The 13,209-nt window shown below is 47.2% G+C and overlaps 1 protein-coding gene across 5 annotated transcripts in view; it reads left to right on the forward strand.

Moving 5' to 3' along the window:
- ush2a (Usher syndrome 2A (autosomal recessive, mild)) overlaps window positions 1–13,209 on the forward strand; it is a 504,765-nt gene that overhangs the window by 99,234 nt on the left and 392,322 nt on the right. For all 5 annotated transcript variants that reach the window (XM_052485995.1, XM_052485996.1, XM_052485997.1 and 2 more), the window contains exons 13-15: window positions 1,896–2,091; window positions 11,532–11,821; window positions 11,903–12,311. In XM_052485995.1, coding sequence (XP_052341955.1) covers window positions 1,896–2,091; window positions 11,532–11,821; window positions 11,903–12,311 — 895 coding nt within the window. The remainder of the gene's footprint in view (window positions 1–1,895; window positions 2,092–11,531; window positions 11,822–11,902; window positions 12,312–13,209) is intronic.

Raw genomic sequence — 13,209 nt, forward strand, 5'->3', positions numbered from 1 at the left:
CAGATTCTACCTCCTTCACTCTACCTGACCCCTCCTGTAGGCATAATCAACGTCAGTCTGGTGTCACCAGATTCTACCTCCTTCACTCTACCTGACCCCTCCTGTAGGCATAATCAACGTCTGTCTGGTGTCACCAGATTCTACCTCCTTCACTCTACCTGACCCCTCCTGTAGGCATAATCAACGTCAGTCTGGTGTCACCAGATTCTACCTCCTTCACTCTACGACCCCTCCTGTAGGCATAATCAACATCAGTCTGGTGTCACCAGATTCTACCTCCTTCACTCTACCTGACCTCTCCTGTAGGCATAATCAACGTCAGTCTGGTGTCACCAGATTCTACCTCCTTCACTCTACCTGACCCCTCCTATAGGCATAATCAACGTCAGTCTGGTGTCACCAGATAGGCTTCCCTTTCTTTCTTCTCGTCTTCTTCCTCCTTCTCCTCTTCCTCCTCCTCCCTCTTCTTTCTCTTCCTCCTCCTCCCTCTTATTTCTCCTCCTCTCTCTTCTTTCTCTTTCTCTTCGCTCCTCTTCTAGTATTCCCATACCTTAGTTTACCATAGACCAGGGCTATTCAGTTTCAGGCCTACCTGGTAGTTAATTGCACACACCTGGTGCCCCAGGTCTGAATTAGTCCCTGATTGGAAGGAGAGGAGGAAAACCAGAAGGGTTTTGGCCCTCCAGGACCGGAATTGAACCGGAATAGAGCCTCCACAGATATGTTGGTTCTCCCAGAGCCATCGATCAGGTTATATAGCTGTGTGATGTGGGAGACTGAGAGTGAGTATGTACAAGTGTCAGTACTGCTCCTAGCCTTCTAGAGAGAACCCCCCTTTCTTTAGCTGAATATCACGGTGGCCATTCTGGAGAGACAGGCGATGTCGACAGAGACAGTGGATGACAAATTCAAAATCAATCTGAGGGTCAGTCCCAAGGAGAATAGTATCTGTTGTAAACTCTCCCAGTGAAGGATGATTCCCTCTAAAGCTCCATAGATTCATGTCTTTCCCTCTAATATTTCCCTTCTCTTTCACTGCTTTGGTGGAGTCAGGTGCTCCTGGGAGTTTCCACCATATTTTTGATACTAGTCATTTTACTTTCAAATCAGTGTAGGGGAGTGAACAAGTGCACACTTTGGGAGGATGGAGAGATCATTTGGGACATTGCCGTTGTCTAGGTTCCAATGCTGAGCTTGATTGGTTTGGTTTGTAATGTCATGTTCTTTTGGTGAAATACGCAGCCAACTAACCAAACACACAAACAAACAAACAATGCAAGCACTTCTCAACACACACACACACACACACACACACGCACGCACGCACGCACGCACGCACGCACGCACACACACACACACACACACACACACACACACACACACACACACACACACACACACACACACACACACACACACACACACACACACACACACACACACACACACACACACACACACACACACACACACACACACACACACACACACACACACACACACACACACACACACACACACACACACACACACACTGCCCCTCAGTCTCTCAGGTGCTATGACCTCTTTAACCTACCCTCCTCATCCTTCTCTCCTCCTCCCTCATTCAAAATAATTGAGAGGCCTCGGTGAGTACGAGCTGCCCATCCGTGACACGCTCCCACAATGCACTGCTGCATAGGTGGACTAATTGGTAACATGTCTCTCCATCTCTTCCTCTCCTCGCTCCTCTCCTCCCTTCTCTCCGCCCCTACTCATCTCCCCCTCCTCTTTCTCTCTCCCGCACTCCTCTTATTCCCTCTCTCTCTTTTTCTCTCTTCCCCCTCTCCCTTCCTCCATCCCTCCCTCCCCCTACCTCCCTCTCTCCCTCCATCCCCCTCTCCTTTTCTCTCTAGGTGGGGGGCCAGTGTAAGTGTAAGAGGCATGTGTCTGGCAGGCGGTGTGATGCGTGTCAGGTTGGATTCTACTCTCTGCAGCCATTGGGCCCCGAGGGCTGTCTGCCGTGTGGCTGCAGTGCTGCAGGCACCCAGGGAGACAACGGCACCTGTCACCAGCAGTCAGGACGGTGCCAATGCAAGACACACGTAATCGGTAGGTAGCAAGTTAGCACTTCTGGGTGATGGCTCTGGTCATAGGAGCACATGGGAGGCCTCTCTCTCTCTCTCTCTCTGCCTCGCTGTTATTTCTACACACATCACTCTCTCTCTTTCTCTCTCGCTCCTCTCTTTTCTCTCCTTTCTCTCTCTCTCTTCTCTGTTTCTCTCATTTCTCTCTCTCTTCTCTCACTCTCTCCTCTCTCACCCTCTTTTCTCTCTTCTCTCTTCTCTCACTCTCTTTTCTCTCTCTTTCTCTCCCTCTCTATCTCTCTCTCGCTTCATCCTCTTCTCTATCTTTCTGCTCTCCCTACTTTCCTCTCCTTATCTGTTGTTCCCCCCTCTCTCTCTCTTCTCCCTCTCTCTCCCCCTCTATCTCTCTTTCTCTCTTCTCCCTCTCTCTCCCCCTCTATCTCTCTTTCTCTCTTCTCCCTCTCTCTCTTCTCCCTCTCTCTCCCCCTCTATCTCTCTTTCTCTCTTCTCCCTCTCTCTCTCTCTCTCTCTCCCCTCTATCTCTCTTTCTCTCTTCTCTCTCTCTCTCCCCCTCTATCTCTCTTTCTCTCTTCTCCCTCTCTCTCCCCCTCTATCTCTCTTTCTCTCTTCTCCCTCTCTCTCTTCTCCCTCTCTCTCCCCCTCTATCTCTCTTTCTCTCTTCTCCCTCTCTCTCTTCTCCCTCTCTCTCCCCCTCTATCTCTCTTTCTCTCTTCTCCCTCTCTCTCTTCTCCCTCTCTCTCCCCCTCTATCTCTCTTTCTCTCTTCTCCCTCTCTCTCTTCTCCCTCTCTCTCCCCCTCTATCTCTCTTTCTCTCTTCTCCCTCTCTCTCTTCTCCCTCTCTCCCCCTCTATCTCTCTTTCTCTCTTCTCCCTCTCTCTCTTCTCCCTCTCTCTCCCCCTCTATCTCTCTTTCTCTCTTCTCCCTCTCTCTCTTCTCCTCTCTCTCTCCCCCTCTATCTCTCTTTCTCTCTTCTCCCTCTCTCTCCCCCTCTATCTCTCTTTCTCTCTTCTCTCTCTCTCTCCCCCTCTATCTCTCTTTCTCTCTTCTCCCTCTCTCTCCCCCCTCTATCTCTCTTTCTCTCTTCTCCCTCTCTCTCTTCTCCCTCTCTCTCCCCCTCTATCTCTCTTTCTCTCTTCTCCCTCTCTCTCTTCTCCCTCTCTCTCCCCCTCTATCTCTCTTTCTCTCTTCTCCCTCTCTCTCTTCTCCCTCTCTCTCCCCCTCTATCTCTCTTTCTCTCTTCTCCCTCTCTCTCTTCTCCCTCTCTCTCCCCCTCTATCTCTCTTTCTCTCTTCTCCCTCTCTCTCTTCTCCCTCTCTCTCCCCCCTATCTCTCTTTCTCTCTTCTCCCTCTCTCTCTTCTCCCTCTCTCTCCCCTCTATCTCTCTTTCTCTCTTCTCCTCTCTCTCTCTTCTCCCTCTCTCTCCCCCTCTATCTCTCTTTCTCTCTTCTCCCTCTCTCTCTTCTCCCTCTCTCTCCCCCTCTATCTCTCTTTCTCTCTTCTCCCTCTCTCTCCCCCTCTATCTCTCTTTCTCTCTTCTCTCTCTCTCTCCCCCTCTATCTCTCTTCTCCCTCTCTCTCCCCCTCTATCTCTCTTTCTCTCTTCTCCCTCTCTCTCCCCCTCTCTCTTTCTCTCTTCTCCCTCTCTCTCCATATTTCTCTCTCTCCCCCTCTATCTATCTTTCTCTCTTCTCCCTCTCTATCTCTCTTTCTCTCTTCTCCCCCTCTATCTCTCTTTCTCTCTTCTCCCCCTCTATCTCTCTTTCTCTCTTCTCCCTCTCTCTCCCCCTCTATCTCTCTTTCTCTCTTCTCCCTCTCTATCTCTCTTTCTCTCTTCTCCCCCTCTATCTCTCTTTCTCTCTTCTCCCTCTCTCTCCCCCTCTATCTATCTTTCTCTCTTCTCCCTCTCTATCTCTCTTTCTCTCTTCTCCCCCTCTATCTCTCTTTCTCTCTTCTCCCTCTCTCTCCCCCTCTATCTCTCTTTCTCTCTTCTCCCTCTCTCTCCCCCTCTATCTCTATTTCTCTCTTCTCCCTCTCTATCTCTCTTCTCCCTCTCCCCCTTTCCCAAAGAATAATGGGAGAGTACAGTTGATTAAAGAGTGAAGAGGAGAGAAAAAACATAATTTGTTTGTTTTTTTCATTCTAGAAGATATTTAGTTATATCATAATGTACTCATTTCTAAGAAACATAAAACATAAACATGAATTGTTTATATTTATAATATGGTAAAGTGACTAACACATAGACTAACCTGTATTTAAGTGCTATGATTAGGTTGTTGAGCGCTCAGCACATTCTTGGCCAATCTGTTTGTTTGTTTCTTCTCCCAAAACACACACCACACACACACACAGCCCTTCTTTTCATGACATCACCACTAGCGGCAGCCAAGAATGTTTTCCTCCTTCTCGTAGCCCTTTCTTCCTCGCTCCTTTGTGATAAATCTGCGCCATTTCTCCCCTGAGTGTCTTTCAAGAATCTCTTATCAAATGCAAAACGAATCCAACTTAACACACCTTCTTTATTGCTAAGCCAGGATATCAACGTCCACCTCATTTTCATTCTCTAATTCAATGAGAAGTTGATTAGAACAAACTGTCCCGGGTCCCGCCTCCTTTACACTCTTCTTACAATACCCCACTCTTTATCATTTCCTTTGCTCCCATAGGCATTTTTCTGAAATTAGATTTGATTACGGCAATTTATTACGAGCTGGGTGTTTGAGGTGAGCAGCGGCTTGATAAGTGCATTGTGTACATAATAGTATTTGAAATGGTGATATATCAAATCAAAGTTTATTTGTCACATGTGCCGAATGGTCGGGCCAATTTAGGTAGTATGTACATGAATGTATAGTTAAAGTGACTATGCATGTAAGATAAACAGAGAGTAGCAGCAGCGTAAAAGAGGGGTTGGGGGGGTACACAATGCAAATAGTCTGATTAACCATTTGGTTACATGTTCAGGAGTCTTATGGCTTGGGGGTAAAAACTGTTGAGAAACCTTTTTGTCCTAGACTTGGCACCGGTACCGCTTGCCATGCGGTAGTAGAGAGAACAGTCTATGACTGGGATGGCTGGGGTCTTTGAACATTTTTAGGGCCTTCCTCTGACACCGCCTGGTGTAGAGGTCCTGGATGGCAGGCAGCTTTTCCCCAGTGATGTACTGGGCCGTATGCACTACCCTCTGAAGTGCCTTGCGGTCGGAGGCAGAGCAATTGCCGTACCAGGCAGTGATGCAACCGGTCAGGATGCACTCGATGTTGCAGCTGTAGAACCTTTTGAGTATCTCAGGACCCATGCCAAATATTTTTAGTTTCCGGAGGGGGAATAGGCTTTGTTGTGCCCTCTTCACGACTGTCTTGGTGTGTTTGGACCAATCTAGTTTCTTGTTGATGTGGACATTTGAAGCTCTCAACCTGCCTCACTACAGCTCCGTCGATGAGAATGGGGATGTGCTCGGTCCTCCTTTTCCTGTAGTCCACAATCATCTCCTTATTCTTGGTTACGGTGAGGGATAGGTTGTTATTCTGGCACCACCCGGCCAGGTCTCTGACCTCCTCCCCATAGGCTGTCTTGTCGTTGATCAGGTCTACCACTGTCGTGTCATCAGCAAACTTAATGACGATGTTGGAGTCATGCCTGGCCATGCAGTCGTGGGTGAACAGGGAGTACAGGAGGGGACTGAGCACGCACCCCTGTGGAGCTCCAGTGTTGAGGATCAGCGTGGCAGATGTGTTGCTACCTACCCTCACCACCTTGGGCGACCCGTCAGGAAGTCCAGGATCCAGTTGCAGAGGGAAGTGTTTAGTCCCAGGATCCTTAGCTTGGTGATGAGCTTTGAGGGTAATATGGTGTTGAACGCTGAGCTGTAGTCAATGAACAGCATTCACACGTAGGTGTTCCTTTTGTCCAGGTGGGAAGGGCTGTGTGGAGTGCAATAGAGATTGCATCATCTGTGGATCTATTTGGGCGGTATGCAAAGTGGAGTGGGTCTAGGGTTTCTGGGATAATGGTGTTGATGTGAGCCATTACCAGCCTTTCAAAGCACTACGGACGTGAGTGCTGCGGGTCTGTAGTCATTTTAAATGTATTTTTAATTAGATTTTTTTACCTTTATTTAACTTTGCAAGTCAGTGACGGCCTAGGAACAGCGGGTTAACTGCCTGTTCAGGGGCAGAACGACAGATTTGTACCTTGTCAGCTCTGGGTTTGAACTTGCAACCTACCCTGCCGCCCCTTAGGCAGGTTGCCTTTGTGTTCTTGGGCACAGGGAATATGGTGGTCTGCTTGAAGCATGTTGGTATTACAGACTCAATCAGGGACATGTTGAAAATGTCAGTGAAGACACCTGCCATTTGGTCAGCACATGCCCGCAGCACACATCCTGGTAATCTGTTTGGCCCCGCAGCCTTGTGTATGTTGACCTGTTTAAAGGTCTTACTCACGTCGGCTATGGAGAGCGTGATCACACAGTCATCCGGAACAGCTGATGCTCTCATGCATGCCTCAGTGTTTCTTGCCTCGAAGCGAGCATAGAAGTGGTTTAGCTCGTCTGGTAGGCTTGTGTCACTGGGCAGCTCGCGGCTGTGCTTCCCTTTATAGTCTTTAATAGTTTGCAAGCCCTGCCACATCCGACGAGCGTTGGAGCCGGTGTAGTATGATTCAATCTTAGTCCTGTATTAAAGCTTTGCCTGTTTGATGGTTCGTCGCAGGGCATAGCGGGATTTCTTGTAAGCTTCCGGGTTAGAGTCCCGCACATTGAAAGGGGCAGCTCTACCGTGTAGCTCAGTGCGAATGTTGCCTGTAATCCATGGCTTCTGGTTGGGGTATGTACGTACAGTTACTGTGGGGACGACGTCCTCAATGCACTTATTGATAAAGCCATTGACTGATGTGTTGTACTCCTCAATGTCATCGGAAGAGTCCCGGAACATGTTCTAGTCTGTGATAGCAAAACAGTCCTGTAGTTTAGCATCTGCTTCATCTGACCATTTTTTTATAGACCGAGTCACTGGTGCTTCCTGCTTTAATTTTAGCTTGTAAGCAGGAATCAGGAGGATAGAGTTGTGTTCGGATTTACCAAATGGAGGGCGAGGGAGAGCTTTGTTACATGTCTCTGTGTGTGGAGTACAGTGATCTAGAATTGTTTTCCCTCTGGTTGCGCATTTAACATGTTGATAGAGATTTAGTAGAACTGATTTAAGTTTCCCTGCATTAAAGTCCCCGGTCCACTAGGAGCGCCGCCTCTGGGTGAGTGGTTTTCTTCTTTCCTTATACAGCTGACTGAGTGTGGTCTTAGTGCCAGCATCTGTCTGTGGTGGTAAATAAACAGCCACGAAAAGTATAGCTGAGAACTCTCTGTTGGCTGAGGAGCAAGATGGGGGGGGGCATGCCCCAATACATGCAAACTGTAGAGATACACGCGTGTGCTGGCTCGTGTGCTGGCTCACGCAGACACACACCAAAACACACACACTCACACCCACTCCCACTTACCTATGATTTAATGGTAAACAGCAGAGCTGACCCAGATAGTAGGTGTCATTACTCTTATTTAATAGAAGAATGTGAACCACTTCATTAAAACACACACTCTGTCACTGTCCTGGTTACTGTTTGGCTGGATGTTAATGGCTGTAGTACAGCAGGCCTGTAGAAGCAGCAGTGCACTGCAATGAACAGAATCCAAACTGAGTTGCATGTAACAAATAGAACACTACAAAACTATTCCAGGAATCATGTTGTGACTGCCTGATCGTTCTCCAGTTCATTTGGCTTCACGATGTTACTCTAAACCAAAGCTGCAGAAGAACCACCCTACAACCACAGGTAGGGATCATTATGAATGGAAACAAAAGCTAAAGAAACCACAACACAAGTATACAATAGAGCCAGAAAAATACACTATGTCAGAGTTAACATCTCATTTGCAGGTCAAGGTAAGCCGTGTCAATACTAGGTTTCGTTATTAATAGGAACCATACAACCATCATTAAATCCATGTATTTATAAAGACCTTCTTACATCAGCTGATATCTCAAAGTGCTGTACAGAAACCCAGCATAAAACCCCAAGCAGCAAGCAATGCAGGTGTAGAAGCACGGTGGCTAGGAAAAGCTCCCTAGAAAGGACCGAACCTAGGAAGAAACCTAGAGAGGAACCAGGCTATGTGGGGTGGCCAGTCCTCTTCTGGCTGTGCCGGGTGGAGATTATAACAGAACATGGCCAAGATGTTAGAATGTTCATAAATGACCAGCATGGTCAAATAATAATAATCACAGTAGTTGTTGAGGGTGCAACAGGTCAGCACCTCAGGACTAAATGTCAGTTGGCTTTTCATAGCCGAGCATTCAGAGTATCTCTACCGCTCCTGCTGTCTCTAGAGAGTTGAAAACAGCAGGTCTGGGCCAGGTAGCACATCCGGTGAACAGATCAGGGTTCCATAGCCGCAGGCAGAACAGTTGAAACTGGAGCAGCAGCGCGGCTAGGTGGACTGGGGACAGCAAGGAGTCATCATGCCAGGTAGTCCTGAGGCACGGTCATAGGGCTCGGGTCCTCCGAGAGAAAGAAAGAAAGAATGAGAGAGAGCATACTTAAATTCACACAGGACACCGGATAAGACAGGAGAAGTACTCCAGATATAACAAACTGACCTTAGCTCCCCGACACATAAACTACTGCAGCATAAATACTGGAGGCTGAGACAGGAGGGGTCAGGAGACACTGTGGCCCCATCCGCTGATACCCCAGGACAGGGCCAAACAGGTAGAATACAACATACAACCATCATACCATCAGTACAGAGAAAGTCCTGTGTTTTCCAGACAGGGGTGTATATCACAGTATTGTTAGTACTGTATCCATCACCATGACACTACACACTACACACTACACACTACACACTACACACTACACACTACACATTGCACATTACTCACTACACACTACACATTACACATTACACACTACACACTAAACACTACACACTACACATTACACACTACACATTACACACTACATATTACACACTACACACTACACATTATACATTACACACTACACATTACACACTACACATTACACACTACACGCTACACACTACACATTACACACTACACACTACACACTCACGCACACTACACACTACACACTACACACTACACATTACACACTACACACCACACATTACACACTACACACTAAACATTACACACTACACACTACACATTACACATTACACATTACACACTAAACATTACACACTACACACTACATATTATACATTACACACTACACACTACACACTACACATTACACACTACACACTAAACATTACACACTACACACTACACACTACACATTACACACTACACACTACACATTACACATTACACACTACACATTACACACTACACATTACACACTACACACTACACATTACACACTACACATTACACACTACACACTACACATTACACACTACACATTACACACTACATATTACACACTACACACTACACATTATACATTACACACTACACATTACACACTACACATTACACACTACACGCTACACACTACACATTACACACTACACACTACACACTCACGCACACTACACACTACACACTACACACTACACATTACGCACTACACACCACACATTACACACTACACACTAAACATTACACACTACACACTACACATTACACATTACACATTACACACTAAACATTACACACTACACACTACACATTACACATTACACACTACACATTACACACTACACATTACACACTACACACTACACATTACACACTACACATTACACACTACACACTACACATTACACACTACACACTCACGCACACACACACTACACACTCACACACGCATACACACTACACACTACACATTACACACTACACACTACACACTACACATTACACACTACACACTACACATTACACACTACACACTACACACTACACATTACACACTACACACTCACGCACACACACACTACACACTCACACACGCATACACACTACACATTACACACTACACACTACACATTACACACTACACACTCACGCACACACACACTACACACTCACGCACACACACTACACACTCACGCACACACACTGCACACGCACGCACACACACACACACACACACACACACACACACACACACACACACACACACACACACACACACACACACACACACACACACACACACACACACACACACACACACACACACACTCACGCACACACACACTACACACTCACGCACACACACTACACACTCACGCACACACACTGCACACTCACGCACACACACACACACACACACACACACACACACACACACACACACACACACACACACACACACACACACACACACACACACACACACTCACTCACACCAACCCAGCCCCACCACATTGTTCGACTCCGCCATATACTTCACCGTGCTGCTATAACCACTGGTTTGAAATATGGGCCGGCAGAATTACATTAATATCTATACATTCATTAAACAGGTTGTGGGCAGTGGGTTGGGAGTGGAGCTGAAATGCCAAGTGGCTGGGGCACTGGTACTCCTGCGTCTAAACGGCTCTGCCCCAGGGCTGCCTGGATAACATTAGGGATAGATTGCCTGTCAGGGAATAGCTATGGTATGTTCTAATAACCAGCGTTGCCTGTGCATATTTTAGATATTTTAATACAGCCCCAATATGACGCTAGTTGGAATCCATGTAGACTATACTCCACTGAGAGGGGGTAATACCTCTCTCTCTGCCTCACTGTTATTTCTACACACATCTCTCTCTCTCTCTCTTGTAGCTGTTCATTTATTTATTTTCTCTCAGTGAAATGAAGTGTTCTGCCTGAGGAGGGTGATCCATCATACACAGATGCCTTGGCCTAATGATTCCGTTTTTCTGACTTTACACACACGTGCAAACACACACTCTTGTAATTTTTCACACAATTACTTATTTGTTGATATAGCACTATATTACGTTTAAAAAGATCTAGGTTAAGACATAAACTAGTTCTGTTAGTCAGAGTGATGATGATGGAGATAGATGAGTCTAGCTGTAGGAATGGGTGGTTATGGCCAAGCACCAGTCAGTCGTACAGATATTTAACCAGGCTGTATTTTAAGGAGGGAAAGGTCCAGTTTTTATTGCTGTTAATATAGACATCCTCTACATTAAATTATTCAATGAGAAGGCTGAGGTAGTCACAGAGTCACTTCGTTGTTGTATTGCAGATTGCATCTTTCAGAGCTTTGAGTTTGGAATGTGTTAACATTGCATCTCTGTCTATCCTGTACCCTTTATCTCTCTCTCTCTTTTTCTCTCTCTCTCTTTCTCTCTCTCTCCTCGCTTTCTCTCCTTTCTATCTCTCTCGCTCTCTCTCAGGTCGTACCTGTGACAGGTGTGACTATGGCTACAAGCTGTTAAATTCCTCTCATCTTGATGGCTGTGTGGGGTGTGACTGTGACCAGGTGGGGTCCCTCAACCCCTTCTGTGAGCCAGAGGGGGGCCAGTGTGAGTGCAGGGAGGGAGTGGGGGGCCATCGCTGTGACTCCTGTGCCAGGGGCCTCTATGGCCTCCATCAGGCGGGCTCCTGCATCCCGTGTCTCTGCTCGCCTGACGGGACCGTACCTGGGTCTGTGTGTGACCCAGAGACTGGACAGTGTGTTTGTAAGGTGAGTGTGGGAGAATATGTTTACTGACATCTATTACTGATAATTATCTTATCTACTAGTCATTTTGTATATATCACTTAGGAAAACACTGAGGGACCTCGCTGCGACTCGTGTCGCCGTGGTTACCACAGCCTGGAGAGGAGGAACTCCTTGGGGTGTCTGGCGTGTGCGTGTGATGTCCGCGGCACCCTGAAGGGGGGTGTGTGTGACCCCGTCAACTCCCAGTGTCCCTGTAGGGAGGGGGTGGAGGGTGCCCAGTGTACACGCTGCTCCCTACACTACTACAACACGACCTCTGAACTCTACGATGACCTCACACCTGACCCCTACTACAACATGACCTTTGACCCCCAGGGGTCATCCCAGGGGTGTGTTCCGTGTGTGTGTGATCCCACGGGAACAGTGGAGGGGGCGATGTGTGATGCGGACACCGGGCAGTGTGTGTGTGTGTCCACGCGCCACGGAAGGGACTGCGGTAGATGTAGGCCAGGTGAGTGAGTGAGTGTGTGTGTGTGTGTGTGTGTGCTTATGTTTGTTCATAAATCTACCCAACTGGTTTGCAATGGTAGAAGTGCTTAACAACAGAATGTTTGTGTTTATCTCTCTTACTCACACCTTTAACTCTGTAGACAGGTTGTTTGTGTTTATCTCTCTTACTCACACCTTTAACTCTGTAGACAGGTTGTTTGTGTTTATCTCTCTTACTCACACCTTTAACTCTGTAGACAGGTTGTTTGTGTTTATCTCTCTTACTCACACCTTTAACTCTGTAGGAGAAGAGATGTAAATGACAGTAATACTTTATACTTACTGTTGAATAAGTATCGACGCACACAACTCCCAGCTCATTACACTGAAGCATCTCAGCTCTGGCATTGACGACAAGCTGCCATGCTGTTTACCACAATGCTCAACACACTCCTCTTTCACTCCCTTTGTTCCTGTCTCTCTCTTTCAAATCACACCCTCGGTCTGTTCTTTTCTCTCGGTCTGATGGATGGATGGTCCCTGTAGTGTGTCTTTTTGTTTCTTGGCTCCTGGCGGTGTTGTCGTGTGCCTGCGTATGTGTGTATATGTGTGTATGTGTTTGTGTGTGCGTGTGTATGCGTGTGTGTGTGTGCGTATGCATTTGTGTGTGCGTATGCATGTGTATGTGTGTGTGCCTATTTGTGTGTGTGTCTGTGCTTTGTCCTGGGGAATGATGATGAGTGCTTGGCATTCACTGTGGGCATTAGCGCATTAGCGTTTAGCTTGCTTAACTACAGGCCATCCCTCATGCGCCCGGTGCCAACTCACCCATCGACCATTGGGGCTCCGCTGCCTGATGCAGTCAACTGCACCTTCGAGAGCACAGACCATGGCAACATCTTTCACTTCTTCACCTCTGT

Source organism: Oncorhynchus keta, chromosome 29 (genome assembly GCF_023373465.1).
Source record: "Oncorhynchus keta strain PuntledgeMale-10-30-2019 chromosome 29, Oket_V2, whole genome shotgun sequence".
NCBI lineage: Eukaryota > Metazoa > Chordata > Actinopteri > Salmoniformes > Salmonidae > Oncorhynchus > Oncorhynchus keta.